Below are 20,336 nucleotides of genomic sequence, written 5' to 3'. Positions count from 1 at the left end.
CCTCCCCTCATTGTCTCCTCTCAGCTTCTCGATGCATCCGGGAGGGGACCTGAGAGCTAAGCAGGGGTCCTGGTTTCAGGGGAACCTTGAGTCCCTCGTGTCACCCCCAGGTGAAGCTGTGGCATTATCTCGGATTTACACTTCTTCCTTCTTGCTGCTCATAGTTGTTTGCATGAGATCTTTCCCATAATATTGTCACTTCCTTGAAGGCCGGATATGTATGTCTTTCTCCGTATACCCAGAACAATGTTTGCCTCTTAGTAAGGATGCTGAACAGGTAGCCAGCAAGTCCTGAGTCTGAAGCCTCACTCACAAGTTTACTAGCTGCAGGACCTGGCCAGTTACTTGAGGACTCTTGGCCTCTGTAAAATGAGAATAAGAAGAGTGTCTATGACAAAAGATTGTTGTTAGAACAAAAATGAGATAATGTCTAAAGTGCTACATAACGGCTATTATGGTTTATGCTATTAACTGCTATATAAGAGCTATTATCAATGATCATAATATTAATAATGCTTCTTGACTTTGGCTAAGACATTGAACTACATTTTCAGACTCAAGTACAAGGCTTGTTCTTTTTTGATTCAGTTCTGTCAGCTTGAAGCAACTACTCTGGACCAGGCATTGTGGGAAACTCAACATCTAGCTCCTATCCAGGCCCTACCCTCATGAGGGTTATCTTAGAAATGGAATATCTTCATCAGCTTCTGTGTCTTTGTCTTTTTCTGTATTTGTCCCTGTTTTTTCTCTCTCTCTTTGTCTCTCTCTCATACACATACAGACAATACATACAGATCCTTTCACATATACTCACACATTCTCACACACATATAGACAGACAATACACACTCTCTCCTATCCACTCATCCATGTACACACACAGGCTTTCTCTCATGCAAATTCATATATGTGGATAATACAGACACATGTACGCTCTCATGCACATACTCATACACCAAGGCTCTCACTCTCACATACATTCATATATGCAGACAACAGATACCAATTCTCTCTCTTTCTCTCTCATTTCTCTGTTTCTCTCTCTCCATACACACACACACACACACACACACACACAGACTCTTGCTCTCTCTCACACATACTGACATACCCACAGATTCTTTCACAAACACTCATACATACATACTTACACACACAGGCTCCCTCACACACATGCATACATATAGACAATACACACAGATGGTTTCTCACATACATACAAACTTAGACGTATTCACATACATATATGGACTCTTTCTCACATACACAGAGAGATACAAAGACATACAATGCATACAGGGTTAATTCTCTCTCTCACACACACACACTTATACATTCATACAATACATACAAAGGTGCTCTCTCTCATACACAGGAACTGTAATGTCTGATAGAACACAACCAATACATGCTATAAGAACAAACACAAGCTCTGCAGGACCCCATGAGGGCATCAGAGAAAGTTTCAGCAAGGAGGTGCTGATGTTCTGGGATTGAGTTTGAAATTTGTGAAGAAAATGCAAGCTGTCACAGGAGGGTAGACTGATGAAGCTGTGCATGTATAGCTGCACTAGAGAAGATTTCCTGCTTAAATAATCAATTCATGTATCTGAGTGTCTGTCATATACAAGATTGATTTCATTCAACTTGTTCTGTTAGACTGCAGGGGGCAGAACCAGGAGCGAGATTGCAAAATGGGTATGGGACCAAGCTGTCAAGAGGTGGATTTCAAGGAGCAGTTAGGTGGCACAATGAATAGAGCACCAGCCTTGGAGTCAGGAGGACCTGAGTTCAAATCCAGCCTCAGACACTTAATAATTGCCTAGTGACCTTGGGGAAGTCACTTCACCCCATTGCCTTAAATTAATAAAATTTTGAAAGAAGAGGTGGATTTCAGCTGGATCTGGGAGAACTTCCAGTGACCCCAGAATGAGAGGGGTTGCCATGAGAGGCAGGAGGTTCTACCTTTTTTGAGGATGATCAAGAAATCTGGAGCTCTCTTATTGAGTTGGTTATTGTTGGGAATCCTTTGGTTTATGGTTTGAATGAAATGCTCATTGTGGTCCTTTCTAATGCTCAGAATACAACAATTCTCTAATTGTGCATAAATGGGAGTGGGAAGAGAATTACCATTTATTAAATACCTACTATGTATCAAACATCATGCTAAGTGCTTTACTAATGTCATATCTGATCCTTAAAACAACCATCCAGAACAACATATGATAATATTATTATTCTCATTTTACAGTTGAGTCAAAGAAAGGTTAAATAAATTGCCCAGGGTCACACAACTAGTGTTTGAGATCAAATGTTATTCCAGTCTTTCAAACTCCAGGTCAATTATTCTATCAGCTAGAACACCGCCTAGTTACCTCATCATGAAGAAAAATCATTTTATAATCTTGGGACAACAGGAGGAACCATAATGTAGTTATCCTTCAATACCAGGGAGCAGAGTTTTTATTTTATCCTTGAAGCATTAGGGAACAAATTAAATTTTTTGAGCTGGATCAGGAACAAGGATCAGAAAGATTGTTTAGACAGCTGATGAGAAGACAGATTGAAGATAGAAAATATTCTCCCATTAATGAAGGCCAATTGGGAAGTCTCTTCTAAGAAACAAGTACCTTACCAAGAACTCATAACCGTCATTACTGAAGCAAAGAGGTTCCTTTATTGAAACATTCTTAAGAATGGATATCCCAAACAGAAATGGCACACCTGGAGCACAAAATCATAGCCTCTAATCTTCTATTTAGAAACACAAGTCCCTCCCATGTCCCCAATTGACTGGGTATTGCAGAGATTGAAGGCCTATCCAAAGTACCCAAATTACTTCCCTGTGGGTCCCAATTCCTTATCAAACCTCTCCTTCCCCACAATTTGGTAATCAGATCCTTGAAATGTACAACATAGATATGTGAATCTGACACTTAATCTGGCACTAGTTTATTCACTAATTAACCCAACATTTTACTCTATGGTCTCTTGCTTTCCTGTTCCAAGTCTATCTACTTCTTCTCTATAGAGAGGGATTCCTTTTGTTCACAGTGAGATATAAGTTAACTTGATTTACTTCTTATAAAACTACCTTCCTTACCAATCCATTTTGAAGGCTTTTCCTCACCCTCCCCAATTGTTTCCCCATAAGACATAAACTTCTTTCCTTGTTTTCCCATAACCAGTGTAGAAATGAAAACTAATTACTTATGACATTCAGTAGTGTATGTAAAACATGATGAGAGAGAAGCTAGACTGATTCCTGTGTGTGTATACATATATGTATGTGTGTGTGTATACATGCACATATTCTGTGTCAGACACTTGACACTTACTAGCTGTGTGATCTCGGGCAAGTCACTTAACCCTGATTGCCTTGCATCCAGGGCAATCTATGGTTGTCCTGATTCACATCTGACCACTGGACCTAGATGGTTCTGGAGTAGAAAGTGAGGCTGATGATTTAGCACAGCCCTCCTCCTCCTCACTTAAATCCAATTCCTGTGCTTGACATGTTATTACTTCCATGATATCATGGTCATTTTTGAGAACAAAGGATAAATATCATCATCCCATTTTGGAAATACAAGTGCAAATAAGAAAGGTCTCTGCCCTTTAGGAGTTTACATTCTAATGCATCCAAAAAGGAGCTGAAAGTAGGAGTAGAGATGAAGTGGTGCAAATGGGGTCTGGGGGGGAGATTTGAAAGAGGTTATTCCAGATTGAGGAGACCACCACAAGAGTGGTTGGATGTTTCTGTATAAGGAGGTCAAAGGATGTCAAGGAAACTCCAATATGAGATAGTGGTGGAAGCATGATTCTGCAGTCCACAAGTTAGGAACAACTCCACAAGGAAATAAAACATTTGGCTGAAATGTGATTCATGCTCTCAGAGTCCACAGTATAGTAGGAGGAAAAAATACAAAAACAGAGAAAAATACAGTACATAGGTCGGAATGATTAATATAAAGAATGGAGTTGGGGAAACAGTGCAATTTGAAACCAGATGGAAGAATTGTTACTCATAGAGCCATCCAGGAAGACATCCTGGAAGAGATGGCATTTTAATTGGACTTTTAAGGATGCACAAAAATTCAAAAGGAAAAGTGAGGCAGGACAATTCAGGCAAAGAGCACAACTTGGGCAGAATCATCAAGGTGGGAGTACATGGATAATATTTGGTAGGTACAAAAATAGATCAGTTTGGTTGAAATGGTGATATAAAACGAGGCACCAAAAGTTGGCTGGCAGGAGAATAGGGAGCACCTTAAGAGTCATTCTAAAGAACTAAACTTTGTTTAGGAAGCAATACAGAATCAACAAAAAATTTTATACAAGAGTTATATGTTCCCACCCTTATGCCTTACCAATGTCAAGGTCTCCTCTTATCCTAAATTCAAATAAATAAAGATAAAAATCTTGTATTGACCTGGGACCATCCCTTACTATTATCCCATTTCTTCTTTTTCAAAAATTATTTTTATTTAATTAATTAAATTATTAGATTATTAATTAATTTAATTAGTTAAATTAATAGGTGTTTTTCACATTAAAATAATTTCTCTGGTATCCCTACCCTTCCAAGAGAGTTATCCCAAATGACAAATAATATTTTGTTTGGGATTTTGTTTTTTTTTGCAAGGCTATGGGGTTAAATGACTTGCTCAAGGTCATTCAGCTAAGTAAGCATTAAGCATCTGAGGCAGGATTTGAATTCAGTTCTTCCTGACTCCAGGACCAGTGCTCTATCCACTGTGTCACCTTGCTGCTCCACTTTTTTTTGCTTGTTCGTTTTGGTTTTGGGGGCAAATAGTATTTTAAGGGGAAAAAAAGAAAAAAAAAAAACATCATGACCAATCAATAGATTTTAAAAGTTTGAAAATATGTGCAATACAAACTCCTATGGATCTCTTGCTTCTGCCAATTATTTTCATGTCTTATTGTTTTGGTGTTTGCAAGGCAATGGAGTTAAGCAACATGTCCAAGGTCATACAGCTAGGTAATTTTTAAGTGTCTGAGGTCAAATTTGAACTCAGGTCCTATTGATTCCAGGGTCAGTGCTCTATCCACTGAACCACTTCACTGCCCCTCATGTCTTCTTTCAAATCTTGTGTATTTTTTATGATTTTTCAACATTTACTTTTGCTTAATTTTTTTTGTGTGTGGTTTATCCCATTCAGGATTTAACAAAAGAGAGGCAAATCTTTGAGCACAATAACATTTATTAGCAGGGCTCAGTATATGAATCAATCACTTGCCTCCATTTAAGGCATAGATTATGAGCAAAAGAACTGTTCCCCTTTTATAGGTTTGGGGAAGCACAGAGGATAGATAGCATCCTGGCATAGAGTAGAAACCAATTGGCAACAAAGCTGAACAACCTAAATGGTTGCAAATTTGGTAACTGGGGACAGCAACAGTCCCCCTTTTTCTCTCATGAGACAAAGAAATGCTGATTGTTTGAGTCCAGGTGGGAGATAGCACCAAGACTTTTGGACTACAATATAGACTTCCTTGAAGGATAGATTGGTGGAATAAAGACATCAATACCAATTTCCTTTCTTTCACACACATTCTCCAATAATAGAAAAATTCATTGAGGCAAGAAAATCTCACTGATTAGCAGGAGAGCTGACCATCTAGAATGAACTCATTAGAGGTCAAGTGAATTATGAACGAAGTTCAGAAATAAAGAATAATAATTTAAGTAGTTCTAGAAGAAATTTAATTAGTTGTACATAAGGTCAATAACAAAATGATACAGAATCAATGTGAATCGTCTCAGGTTCTTTTCATTTATGATGTTTGTTATTTTCTTGGCTCTGCTTCCTTCACTCTACATTAATTCATATCAATCATTCTATGCTTCTCATCAGTCATCATTTTGTATAGCATAATATGATTCTATTACATTAATATAGTATTATTTAACCAATTACCAATTTCCAAATCTTTACTGTCCCAAAAAGTGCTGATACACACACACACACACACACACACACACACACAATGTTAAATATGAAGTCCTTCTCATAAATAGTTTTCTTAAGGTAAAAGCCTAGTAATAAATTGTCTGTGTCAAAGGATGTAGACATTTTAGTCACTTTATGTTCATAATTCCAAATTGTTTTCCAAAATGGTTGCAATGATTCACATTTTCACCAACAATGCACTAGTAAGCCTGTCTTCCCAACATTGACTCTTCCTATCTTTGTCATTTTTTGTTTTTTTTATAGTGTGAGGTAAAATTCTGAGGTTTTGTTAATGTTCATTTTTCTTATTATTAATGATTTTGAACCTTTTTCATGCTGTTCATAATTTGCAATTCTTTGATATAGAGCGTATTTAGAAAAGACTCATACCTCTGGTTTGAGGTCTGCTAAAACAAAGATTTTTCAGGATTATATTCTACCTTTGGTGTCCACCTGATTCACCCAAGAAGTTATAGCAAGTGCAGTGGCCACATCCCAATATTTCCCATTTCAATCAGTGAGTTAGAGGGATGTCTACTCCAAGCACATGAAGACTTTCCCCATTAGAATGGATGGATGAGAACAATTTGTTGCAATAGCCATAAAAGTGTCTGAAGTAGGTGCTATGAAGAGTTTGGTTAGAAATCAAAGATGCCAAGGTCATTCCCTGCGTCCCAAGCCATTTGTTTTGCCAGTGAACTCCATTGATTATTGAAGAGAGAGTAGAGGCTGGCAATTTCAGGTAATTCTGTCTTACTTCAATCCAATTCAGGCTCAACTCAAAAAACATCGATCATAGTAATTTATCATTTTTACCTACCACAAAGTCCTGAGGCAATGGGCAAGTGATGAAGCAGCAGGTGTATATACTAGGAGTTGTACTCACAAACTTGCACATTTGTGGCCCTGGTCATAAGTTCATCTTTTCACTGAAGCAGCAGTGGATTTAGCAGCTCTGTAGCTGTCTGATCATACCTTTTTATAGACCACACTGTTCATATCATGGCATAAGGAACAGGTTAGAAAATGTGCTCTAGGGGCAGCTAAGTGACACAGTGAATAGAGCACCAGCCCTGGAGGCAGGAGGACCTGAGTTCAAATGCGGCCTCAAACACTTAATAATGACCTAGCTGGGTGGCCTTGGGCAAGCCACTTGACCTCATTGCCTCGCAAAAATCTAAAAAAGTATGCCCTAAAACTTGTCTGTCATTCAACCCTGGCCTGCTTACCATGGCAGGCTTACCATGGGGGAGATATTACCTTGTAATCAAAACATCCACACAAGAATGTACAAAAATTTTTGCCAAGATGATTTCACTCACCATTGGTCCATGGAATGTGTTATTGCTTATGGACAACATGAAATTCAGTAGATCTGTAGGATAAATTGATCTATTTTGAGATGAATCAACAGCTATCCCACCCAAATAGCAGCCCTGAATGAAACAAGGCTGGTAAATAGAGGTCAGTTTGCCAAAGTCAGAGCTGTATGCACAGTTTTTTAGAGTGACTACAGGCAAGGGCGAATACTGTGGAGCTGGAAGAAAAATATTTTATTTACTTGTTTTTCCAACTACATGAAATGGTAGTTTTTACCAATCATTTTTTTTGCAAAGTTTTGAGTTTTGCAATTTTTCTCCTTGCCTCCCTTCCCTCCCCCTCCCCCAACAGAATGCAATCTGATATAAGTTCTGTATTTATAACCATGCTAAACATAGATTGATACTGAATATGTTGTGAAAGAAAAATCAGATCCATACAGAAGAAAGCAAACATTAGGGAGAAAAAAATGACATAATACATAAGACAACTTTTAAAAATTGAAGATAATAAGCTCTGGTCTTCATTTAAACGCCACAGTTCCTTCTCTGGATATGGATGGTATCTCCATCATAAGTCTTTTAAAATTATCTTTGACTGTTATTATGATGAAATGAACAAATCCATCATGGCTGAGCATCACCCCATGTTATTGTTATTATATATAATGTTCTTCTGATTCTGCTCATTTCATTCAGCATCAATTCATTCAAGTCTTTCCAGGTTTTTCTGAAACCCCATCCCTCATGATTTCTTATGGAACAATAGAGTTCCATCACGTACCTATACTATAATTTGTTTAACCATTTCCCAATTGATGGGCATCCTTTCAATTTCCATTTCTTTTTTTAAAGATTTTATTTATTTTGAATTTTATGATTTTCCCCCAATCTTGCTTCCCTCCCCCCATGCCCCACCCCCACAGAAGACATTCTGTTAGTTTTTACATTGTTTCCATGGTATAAATTGATCTCAATTGAATGTGATGGGAGAGAAATCATATCCTTAAGGAAGAAAAATGAAGTATAAGAGATAGCAAAATTACATAAGATAATTTTTTAAAAAGAAATTAAAGGTAATAGTCTTTGGTCTTTGTTCAAAATCCACAATGCTTTCTCTGGATACAGATGGTATCCTCCTTTGCAGATAGCTCAAAATTATTCCTGGTTGTTGCACTATAGGGATGAGCAAGTCCATCAGGGTTGATCATCACCCCCATGTTGCTGTTAGGGTGTATAATGTTTGTCTGGTTCTGCTCATCTCATTCAGCATCAGTTCATGCAAATCCCTCCAGGCTTCCCTGAATTCCCATCCCTCCTGGTTTCTAATAGAACAATAGTGTTCCATCACATGCATATGCCACATTTTGTTAAGCCATTCCACAATTGAAGAACATTCACTTTCAATTTCCATTTCTTTGCCAATCCAAAAAGAGTTGTGTTGAATAATTTTGAACATGTGGTATTTTTACACTTTTCTCATGATCTCTTCAGAATACAGATATAGTAGTGAAATTGCTGGATCAAAGGGTATGTCTATTTTTATTGCCCTTGGACATAATTCCAAATTGTTCTCCAGAAAGCTTAGATCAATTTGCAACTCTACCAACAATTCATTAGTGTCTCAGTTTTTCCATATCCCCTCCATCGTTGATCATTGGCCTGTATGAGATGGTACCTCTTGATATTTTAATTTGCATTTCTATAATCAATAATGATTTAGAGGAATTTTTCAAATGACTAGATAGCTTTGATTTCTTTGAGTGTTAGTTGTCATAGTTTTTCTAAATCAAAATTAATCTAGTCATCAAAATTGTCTGCCTCTCAAAAGGAATCAAAGATAGACTCATGACAATGTGATTTAATTTTCAGCAAAGCCCCATGCCACTATCATCAATGCTTTTTCTCCTATATCAGTGCATATATTCCTGATGAATCTTGAGGAGATCAAAGAAAAATTTTATGTAGACCTGACAACCCTTATCATTTGTGTGCCAAAAGAGGACAAGTTTATAATTCTGGGTAACTTTATAAGAGTAAGCATAGAGTATCAGACATGGCAGGGAATCCTTGGGAGGAATGGAGTCAGAAACAGAAAGAGCAAGATTTACTTTCAACTAAAAATATATGCATCTTTTCATCACCAAGACTGTGCTCTGTTTACCTAATGATAATACAACTTTATGGTTACATCCTCTCAGGAAGCATTGATGTTTAACAGTCTATGTCATTATAAGAAGAAGTGAAGCATGAGTGTGAAAAACTTATGTGTACTGCAGAGTACTGTACTGATTCTACAGACAATCGCAATCTAAATATTCCCATCCAAAAATGTAGTGACACTGATATAAGATAACTACCAAGAAGGTTAATATAAAGAAAGAGGGAACAGTTCCTTGAGAACTTTTTGGGAAAGCTGAATCAACACAGGGCTGGCATTAGTGGAGCAAAAAAAGGAGTGAGCAATTTTCAGAGTTTTTGCTAAAAAACACTCACCATGAGAGTGCAAGTTTAGAGGCAACTCCACTCCAAATACTCAGGTGGACAATTTGTCCTGAACTTCTGGTAGAGTCTTTTGAGCTCCTATTGGTCTGCTAGGCCATACACATTGTACCTTTACTCCATGAGAGTGATGTCATTTTGGTCCTCTTCAAGAACAAAGCACAACCACCAAATTTGTAATTGTTCTTTTGAGACATGATTCAAATTCCTTCATCTATAAAGAAATGCCTTTTGGTATTATATTCTTCCCTACACTTCTGAACAACTATTGCCATACAAAGGCAAATTCATTCTGGGGGAGGGGAGCGATCTGTTCAGATCACAATTTTGAGGAAAATTATCTAGCAACTTTGACTTCTAGACTGAATTGTGAGATATAGGAGATACTGGTAAAAAAAACTGCTTAGCATAATGTACCCATATCAAAGAAGATGCTCTGCTCTATGAGTGAAGCAGAATTGCAGTATCTCAAAAAAAAGTAAGATGAACAAATTAGAGATATCCTCACTCCAAATGTCCGGGCAGATTATTTGTGCCCAATTTATGCTAAAGCTTTCCAGGCTCATACTAGTTTGATCAGCTATAGTCATACACACTATACCTTGACTCCCATATAGTAGATTTATTTTGGTCCTCTTAAGAACAAAGGATAATAACTAACCAACCATCTAACAATTCTTTATTTTTGTTTTTGTTTTTGAAGGGTAATGGGGTTAAGTGACTTGCCCAAGGTCATATAGCTAAATAAATATTAAGTTTCTGAGGTCATATTTGAACTCAGTTCCTTTGGACTCGAGGGTTGGTGTTCTATGTACTGTATATATATAGAACACCCTAGCTGCCAATATATAGTTGCAGTTCCATATGAGATGTATTAAAGACAAGAGAAACTCAAAATTGATTAATACCCTCCTCATGAAGATTAGAGTCTTCATTCAGAACTAATTGAATTAGTCTGGTCAAGAGATGATTGATGATGGCATCATCTAGGGTAAAGGAAAGTTGTATGATGGGAGTGAGGGGGTTGGTAAGAGAAATGTTATAGAGAGTGAACTGACAAGTGGGAATGGGTTCTAGAAAGGGAAGAATAATGAGTAACTGCAAAAATGCAGGAATGAAGACATTTGGGAGGAGAGGGTAGGTTTGGAAAAAACTGTTTTGTACCTCTTGAGTTGGACATGTTCATGAAACATGGAGATGAAGTTTGGAGAGAGACATCTAGTAGGCAGTGGCTGGAATTGCAATCTCTCACCACTCTGAATCCCCAAGGAGAGAGTTGGATACTCACATATAAAAAAAAGGGATTCTTGCCCAGATGAGAGTTTCTCAGGGTGCTTCCTTTTCCTTTGGAAGTTCTGTCTTCCCAGGATTCTTTTCTCCTTTCAAAGATCCCCAAAATCATCATGTAGTTCCCAGGCCTGCATTCTGGGACTCAGGAAAAGGAGAAGTTGGGGTTCATTGCCCCAACTCATTTTTTCTTTTTTATTACAGTTTGATTCAGAAAAGCAACTAGAGGCATTGAAGGAGTTGTCAAAAAAATACCCCAGTGCTTTTCCTCTCTGGGTTGGACCCTTTCAGGCATTTTTATACATCTGTGACCCAGAATATGCCAAGATCTTCCTGAATCGAAAAGGTAAGGATGAGTCATCACATATCACAGAATACTGGAAGATATATTGGAAGGTTAGAAGACTGGAAAAATAAGGGACTGAGAAGGCATGTAATCATATCCTATATGAATGGGAATTTTCTAGGGCAGCAAAATAGTAGTGGGTAGGATGCTGGACCTGGAATCAGGAAAACCTGGGCTGACATCCAGCCTCAAATACTTACTAGTCATCCAATCTGGGAAAGTCAGTTAATCTCTGCTTGCCTCATTGTCTTCAACTATAAAGTAGAAATAATCCTAGCACCTACTTGCAGGGTTGTTGTGAGGACCAAATGAGATAATATTTGCATTTGTGTATATTTACATATTTAGTGCCTATTTAATAAGCACTGAATGAATGCTTATTCTCTCCCTCCCTCCATGAATATATCAGACAAAGAGACATCTATAACTGCTTACCAACCTGCCAAGGCCTCTCTAGGCTAATACCAAGAGTCAGGAAGTTTTTCTTTACCTTGAATAACTCCATAGACCTCATCATCTCCTGGAAGGTTTGGACCTGTCTCAGATGGGGTCACAAAAGATACAGATCAAAGAAAAAAAAGAGAAATCCTTTATAGGCCTTTAAGGGAAGTTACAATAGTCTGAGTATGAACCTGACTCATGAGAGATGACTGAAAACAGCCTAGTTTCCCTCCCTTGGGCTCACCTGTGTCTCCTGCCAAAAGACTGATAAGCATGAATCAGTTTCTTTTGCATTTTTCTCCAGGCATCCTCTAGGCATTCAAAAGGCATTGGGGGTCTGTTGCCTCTGCTTAGACACTTCTCTTTCATCATTTCTCCAATTTTCCAGAGATCATGAGATTCCCTGAAGTTTCAGTGGTCACAAAGACATGTCCTGATGAATAAAACAAGATGATAATTTTTTAATAGACAGGGCAGCTTTAGTTTGTCAGTGATATATCTCTTATGGTTGTATGTCCTTGAATAAGTCACCTAAACTTTCTACGGCTTATTCCTTTATCTTAAAACTAAGGTAATTGAATAAGACAATCTCTGGAATTGTTGAGCTCCACAATTCATGGTCCTACATTGCTATCATGTTTTTCATTCAGGCCATCTCCATCTTGGTATCATTGAACCTGATAAGCCCGAGTTAGGCATCCCCATCCTTAGAGGTCCCTAAAGAGAAACGAGAGGACAGCTAATCAAGCATATTCTTGTGTGGAGGGGTTTTTTGGCATATGGGTTGTATTAGATGTCACTGAACTATCAATTCTCAGCTATTCTGAACTCCATGAAACATATGAGATCAGAGGTCTAAATCCTCCCATCTGATTCTTGCCTCCCCCATAATAACTCCAAGTCCCATGTTCCTGTCCCATGAGGAAACAGGTCCTACACAATCCTTGGGTCACATGTCCCTTGTCAATATCAAAGCCACAACTAAAGCACGGAGCTAAGGGAGCTCATTCCTGGCTCCCTAAGGAGCTTTCTCACAGACATGTTGAGAAGACCAGTGAATGAGTGTCCTGCAAGCTGAAAATCTATCTAAATGTCAGAGGTTGCTATTTATATCCTGCCCACCTACTTCACCTCCTACATGTTCATGTAAGTTGGTCTACCTCCAAATGCTCCAAGAATGGGACTATAACCTCACAGTCCTGGGTGGAGAAGCAAGAAACCTAGTCTATACTTCTCTGGGAAACCTGGAGTCTTCATTTCTCAACATGTCAGGAGAATCTCTTTCTAGAAAGTACTGCAGGCTGAGACTCACGCTATAAGTTATAGGGAGGAATAAACAAAGACTCAAGGATTTGTTACACTCTGATTTTAACCAGTACAGTTTCCACCTAATGTGAGCCTTTTTCTGCTCCTTTGCAGACCCCAAAACCAAGATGATGTACAGCCCCATTATCCCCATAATTGGTAAGTATCTGTGGTAAGTTGATTGTTGTCCAAGCAATCAGCATCACACTATAATGGCTAAAAAAGGAAACCGATTTAAGTGGTATTCAACGAATGTCACAGAGCAAATTTTAGTTTTATGCCCACATTTCGGCAGGGATGTTGCTATGTGCTGGAGATCCAAAGGAAAAAAGAAAAAACGAAAACCCAGTCCCTTCTTACTCTTACAATAAATAACACTAAGTAAGTTTTGAAATTATCCATATAAGAAAATATAAGGTAAATTCGAATTAATTTCTGGAGTGGTGAGATGGAGCATCTGGGAAAAGGATCATCTAGGTGATGCAGTTAGATGGTGCCATCCTCCAGAGTGCTGGCATCAGGAGGACTTATCTTCATGAATTTAAATCTGGTCTCAGATATCTACTAGCTAATTGAACCTAGGTAAGTCTATAAAACATGTTGACCTCAGTTCAATCAGTTGGAGATGAAAATGGCAAACTAATCCAGTATTTTTGACAAAGAAATCCTCAAAAAGATCACAAAGAGTTGGATATCACTGAAACAACTAAACAAAAACAACAAATGTGGAAGATGTTGAAGAAGAGGGGGGAGGAGAAGCAGGAGAAGGGAAAGCAAAAGAAAATAATAAAAAGAGCAAGAAGAAGAAGAAGAAGAAGAAGAAGAAGAAGAAGAAGAAGAAGAAGAAGAAGAAAGAACTAGTTTCTGCTGTTGTGACACCAATAGTCCAACTGAGAAGACAAACATATACAGAAGTTATAAGGGGAATGGGAGAAGAGAAAGAAAATTGGAGATGTCAGAGAATTTTCAAAGTATTCAATTAGGTGAGAAATGAGGAGAGATCTGAACTGAGTTGTTTCTTTAAATAGAGATGTAATGTTCATGACCCCACCCACCAATCAGAGAGACAGAGGGTAGCACTGAAATACAGTATCAAAGCTTATGAAGGAAAGTTGGTAGGAAGTATGAGAGTAAGGTGAAAATCAATGAGATTTTGGATATGCTTGTTTGAGATGTTTCCAGGACATAACTGAAGTTCAGAGAGGAAACAGAATCTTTACATAAATCTATGAATGAGCCATCTACAAAGAAAGGAAAATTAAATCCATGGAACTGAAGAACTTACTGAAAGAAAGAATGTCAAGAGATAAAAATAAAGGACCAAAAACAGAATCTTGAAAACAGTAATAGTCAGTGATAAGAGGGATATAATATAATATAATATAATATAATATAATATAATATAATATAATATAATATGATATAATATAATATGATATAATATAATATAATATAATATAATAGTCCAGGAAGAGAAATTGATGAGTAGTTAGAAAGGTAGAAAGATGTCATGTTATCATGGAAACCCAGAAAGAAGATAGTTATCAATGTCAAATGCAGTGGAATGAGAAGGATTAGAACCTGATTTGGCAAATAAGAGAAGATTGGTAACTTTGGAGAGAACAAGTTCATTTAATTGATAAGTTTAGAAACCAGATTGCAAAAGGGTCAAGGAATGAATGAGAGGAGAGGAAATGGAAGAAGTTAATGTGGAAAGTTTTTTTCTGGGTATTTGAGAAAAGGAGGAGAAATTATGGATGATAGCTTGAATGGATGACAAAATCTTGGAAAGTTTTCTGTTTATTTTTTTAAGGATAGAGGAGAGGGAAATATGTGAAGTATGAAAGCAGTAGAAATGGGATGGAACATGACTGAGGATGAGCATGATGAATAAGATATAAGGACATGGGTTCAAAGGCAAATATGGAGGTTTCTCATTGTAAGAGTGGACAGCTGATATCAAAGTTTTTGACATGTGTTCAATGAATGGCTTTAATTTTCTCTGTAATGTAAGGGCAAAGTGCTCAAGCTGGTGGGGGAGAAGGGGATTGCAGGGTGCTTGAGGAGAGGTTTGCAATAGTTTTTTGAATAATTTTGATAGGGAATAAATTAGGGCAGAATAAAAGTACTGATTTGCAGCAGTGAGGGTTCCAATTGAGACAGAATAACATGAATATATAATATTCACAGACAGCATGATTGGGTAACTTTCTACAACTCCAGTTATGAATAGGATTAGATGCAGTGGATGTTTCAAGCATTCCAGGATTGGATTTGGCAAGAAATGAGTGTTAAAAAAAAGTTTAGAGAGGGGCGGCTAGGCGGCACAGTGGATAGAGCAGTGGCCTTGGAGTCGGGAGTACCTGAGTTCAAATCCAGCCTCAGATACCTAATAATTACCTAGCTGTGTGGCCTTGAGCAAGCCACTTAACCCCATTGCCTCGCAAAAACCTTTAAAAAAGAGTTTAGAGAGCAGAGGAGAACAAAGAGTAGAATTTACTAAAAATGAAAGGGTCAAATTTTGTAAAGGAAGAAAAGGAAATCAGAATACTTTTAACCTTAGAAAGTATTGGGGGATGAAGGGATTAGATGTTTCAGAGAGAGAGAGAGAGAGAGAGAGAGAGAGAGAGAGAATAAGTTTGCCAAAGGTAAGGTTTAAGGAATGATTGAATGGAAGATTATAAATGCATAGAAAAGGGTCAGATTTTTAATTATGCAGAACATATGTGTCTAATGGTGAATTTTGGTGTCTGAATGGAGTAGCAATAAGAGTCAGAGTAATGAATAATGAGTGAACCAATGAGCAGATCATAGAAACAAATTCCTTGGATACTGCTATGTCTCAAAACATGTGTTATCAAAATGGAAAAGTTCAAGATTAATAAGCTGAAGATACAATATTAACCATTACCAGTAAAAATAAAACCAGAAAAATTTATAAGATATAGAAAAAAAGATAATTTGGAAGCCCAAAAGGATAGTAAACTAATCAAATTTTAATTTGATTTGAGCTGATTGTAACAAAATCAATTAACCATTTGAGAAAGAGATTAAAAAGAAGTTTAGGAAAAAATCAAATTTCTGGGTTTTTTTAAATAATGAGAAAGTCACAACAGACTTTAAAATGTGGGAGAAAATTATTGAACCATCACAAACTATAGAAGATCAATGAACATGAGAATTGAAAAGAAAAGAAAGAATATTCACAACATATATCAAATAGTCTATTAACAGGAGAGAAACATTAAATAATCCAATTGTAGGAAATCAATTGAACCAGTTATAAGGAACTACCAAATTTGAGAAGGGAGACTCCTGGTCCAAATGATAAAAATGTGGACTCCATTATACAATTAAAGAACAATTTGATCTTTTACTATTCAAGTTATTCTAAAATAATTCAGAAAGGAAACATCTTATCATGTTCATTTCATGAAATGCAAATAATCCTAAGACTTAGCAGGGAAGGACAAGAGAAAAAAAGAGAAATGTCAACCAACAGCAATAATGAATTGATTCAAAACATTTTTAATGAAATCTTGGCAAAATATCAACAGCAAGATGAAAAAAGACAGCCATCATAATTCTCAGATTTATGCCTAAGACACAAAAATGCTTCAACCCCAAAGAAAAAACAAGTTATATAAAAATTAAAACTAGCCTGTACTATGTTGTTTCTTTAAAATACAGAAAAGAGTATTTGACAAAGCATACACCAATTTATGCTCAAAAACCAAAACAGGCATAGGAGCCATTTAAAATATTACTTAAATTATACACATAAAACTAAAAGATAGCATTCTATGCATTAGGGTAATACTAGAAGTTTGCCAAAAAATATGAGTAAAGCAATAACATCCTCTTTCCCCACTGTTTCTTGATATAGTTTTAGAATTGTTGTGGTTTGGTTCTCAAAGACGACCAATGACATGATAAGGGTGATGTCTTGACTTCCATATGAATTGGATTTAAATGAGACAAATTTGGGTCAGCTTCTTCTGCAGAGTTATTGAAGTCTAGTTGCAAGATTATAAGTGGTAAGAGCATTAAGGAACAGAAATGAAAAATAAAAAATAAAGTGATCAACATATTAAAAAAGGAAAAAAAGTTGTCCCTGTTTTTTATATTGCAAGTTGGACAGAAAACTCTAGAAAATCATCAGAAAAGGCAAGATAATACTTTCAACAAAACATTGGGATACCAAAAAAATGAACAAACCTTAGCAATTTATATAGCAGTAACAAAAATCATTAAAGACAGAATATATATTCATATGTATGTATAGTTTTTATTTATAGGTTTTACAAATAGATATAAATATAGATGACAAAGGTATGTCAGTAGATTAGATTGATGCTAAATGAATAGTTAAAACATTTATTAAGAGCTTAGTAAACAGGAAATCATTCTTCTAAAAGGGCAAGAAAAAATTTAAGGGGATAATGAAGGAGTAGAGAGAATATCTTCATGGAGGCAACCCTCCCCCAAAATGACATTTTTGCTTAATTGAGGTGATTATGACCTTGGACTAACCCAAATTAGAATTGCTTTGTTTCTTAAGGAAATGGCCTGTTGGTTCTGAATGATGAGAAGTGGCATTACCATCGGCGTCTGCTGACCCCAGCCTTTCATTTCAACATCTTGAAGGACTATATAGAATTAATGAAGGACTCAATCTCCATGATGCTGGTGAGGGAACAGATTTCCTAAGGTTCCCACATGGTGTTCAACAACCATTAAGAAATGGAGCCTTTTTCAATATGACCAGAAAGGACAATAATCAATATTGGAAGGGATGTGGGAAATCTAGGACACTAATACATTGTTGGTGGAACTGTGAACTCATCCAAACTTTCTGGAGAGCAATTTGGAATTTCACCCAAAGGGCAATAAAAAATGTGCATACCCTTTGATCCAGCAATACCACTACTGGGTCTATACCCTAAAGAGATGATGAAAAAGGGCAAAAACATCATTTATACAAAAAATATTCATAGCAGCCCTATTTGTGATAGCAAAGAATGGGAAATTGAGTGAATGTCTATCAGTTGGGGAATGGCTGAACAAATTGTGCTTTATGTATGCTATGGAACACTATTGTTCTATTAGAAACCAGGAAGGATAGGAATTCAGAGAATTTGCATGAACTGATGCTGAATGGGATAAGCAGAACCAAAAGAATGTTGTATACCCTAACAGCAACATGGGGTGATGTCAACCCTAATAGACTTGCTCATTTCATCAGTGCAATGATCAGGGACAGTTTTAGGGTATTTGTGATGGAAAATCTGTAGCCAAAGAAAGAATTGCGGAGTTTAAAAAAAGGCCAAAGACTATATTACCTTTAATTTTTAAAAAAGAGGTATCTTATTATGTAATTTTGCTGTCTCTTATATTTTATTTTTTCATTAAGGATAAGATTTCTCAACACATTCCATTTAGATCAATGTACAGCATGGAAACAATGTAAAGATTATCAGACTGCCTTCTGTGGGGGATGGGGGAGGGAAGCAAGATTGGGGGGGGGAATTGTAAAATTAAAAAATTAAAAATTCTTTATAAAAAAAGAGATGGAACCTTTTGAGGTTTTAACTATCTGCTTCTGTGTCCAGCAATGTGTGAGGACATTTAAGGGAGAAAAGTTAGGGGTTCCAGCAAAGACAATACTAATGAACCTTACAGATTATTACCTTCAAATCATGAGTTTCTGAGATACCTATAGAGCTTTGTCTCACTAGAGTCACACAACTATTTTGTAAAGAAGATACTGCAGGTATTATTACCCCTATTTTACAGATAGGGATAACAATACATCTGGAATCTTCCTTACAGAGTTGATAATAAGGAGCTAATAAATAAGTAATCTGAGACTCAGAATATATAGTTTTAATTAGGATAAAATATTTATATATTTAATATTAATATATTAATATAGAATGAATTTGTTAAAGTTATGTAATTTTCCATATATCATAAAAATTTAAAATAGTACTAATTTTTTATTATATAATATTTTATTTGTTTTCCTATTATATACAATAGTAGTTTCTACCTATCTTTTTTTGGTAAGGTTTTGAATTTTACACATTTCACCACCACCCCTTCCCTCCCCTTTCCCCCCTCCAGAAGGCAGTATGATATCTTTTTTTATAAAGATTCTATTTATTTTGAGTTTTACAATTTTCCCCCTAATCTTACTTCTCATCCCCTCCACCCCCCACAGAAGGCAATTTGCCAGTCTTTACATTGTTTCCATGGTATACATTGATCCAAATTGAATGTGATGAGAGAGAAATAATATCCTTAAGGAAGAAACGTTAAAGTATAAGAGATAGCAAGATCAGGCAATAAGATATCAGTCTTTTTTCTAAATTAAAGGCAATAGTCCTTGGTCTTTGTTCAAATTCCACAGTTCTTTCTCTGTCTTGCAGACAGCCCCACAATGTCCCTGATTCTTGCACTAATGGAATGAGCAAGTCCATCAGGGTTGATCATCACCCCCATGTTGCTGTTAGGGTGTACAATGTTTTTCTGGTTCTACTCATCTCACTCAGCATCAGTTCATGCAAATCCCTCCAGGCTTCCCTGAATTCCCATCCCTCCTGGTTTCTAATAGAACAATAGTGTTCCATGACATACATATACCACAGTTTGCTATTGAAGGACATTTACTTGATTTCCAATTCTTTGCCACCACAAACAGGACTGCTATGAATATTTTTGTACAAGTGATATTTTTACCCTTTTTCATCATCTCTTCAGGGTATAGACCTAATAGTGGTATTGCTGGATCAAAGAGTATGCCCATTTTTATTGCCCTTTAGGCATAATTCCAAATTGCTCTCCAGAAAGGTTAGATCAGTTCATAACTCCACCATCAGTGTATTAGATTCCCAGATTTCCCACATCCCTCCCAGCATTGATCATTGTGGTCATATTGGCCAGTCTGAGAGGTGTGAGGTGGTACCTCAGAGATGCTTTAATTTGCATTTCTTTAATCAGTAATGATTTAGAACAATTTTTCATATGACCATGGATAGCTTTGATTTCCTCATCTGTGAATTGCTTTTGCATATCCTTTGACAATTTGCCAATTGGGGAATGGCTTTTTTTCTATATAAATTTGACTTAAATCTTTATGTAAAAATAGTATGAATATTA

At 36.6% G+C, this 20,336-nt stretch overlaps 1 protein-coding gene across 1 annotated transcript in view; it reads left to right on the top strand.

Moving 5' to 3' along the window:
* The window catches only part of LOC141512510 (taurochenodeoxycholic 6 alpha-hydroxylase-like), a 47,579-nt gene that overhangs the window by 1,203 nt on the left and 26,040 nt on the right, over positions 1–20,336 (top strand). Inside the window, exons 3-5 of the mRNA XM_074221506.1 lie at positions 11,288–11,429; positions 13,290–13,334; positions 17,737–17,864. Of these exons, the coding sequence (XP_074077607.1) occupies positions 11,288–11,429; positions 13,290–13,334; positions 17,737–17,864 (315 nt within the window). The remainder of the gene's footprint in view (positions 1–11,287; positions 11,430–13,289; positions 13,335–17,736; positions 17,865–20,336) is intronic.

The sequence above is a fragment of the Macrotis lagotis genome, chromosome 2 (genome assembly GCF_037893015.1).
Source record: "Macrotis lagotis isolate mMagLag1 chromosome 2, bilby.v1.9.chrom.fasta, whole genome shotgun sequence".
Lineage (NCBI taxonomy): Eukaryota > Metazoa > Chordata > Mammalia > Peramelemorphia > Peramelidae > Macrotis > Macrotis lagotis.
This window is presented reverse-complemented; position numbering and strand designations above follow the sequence as displayed.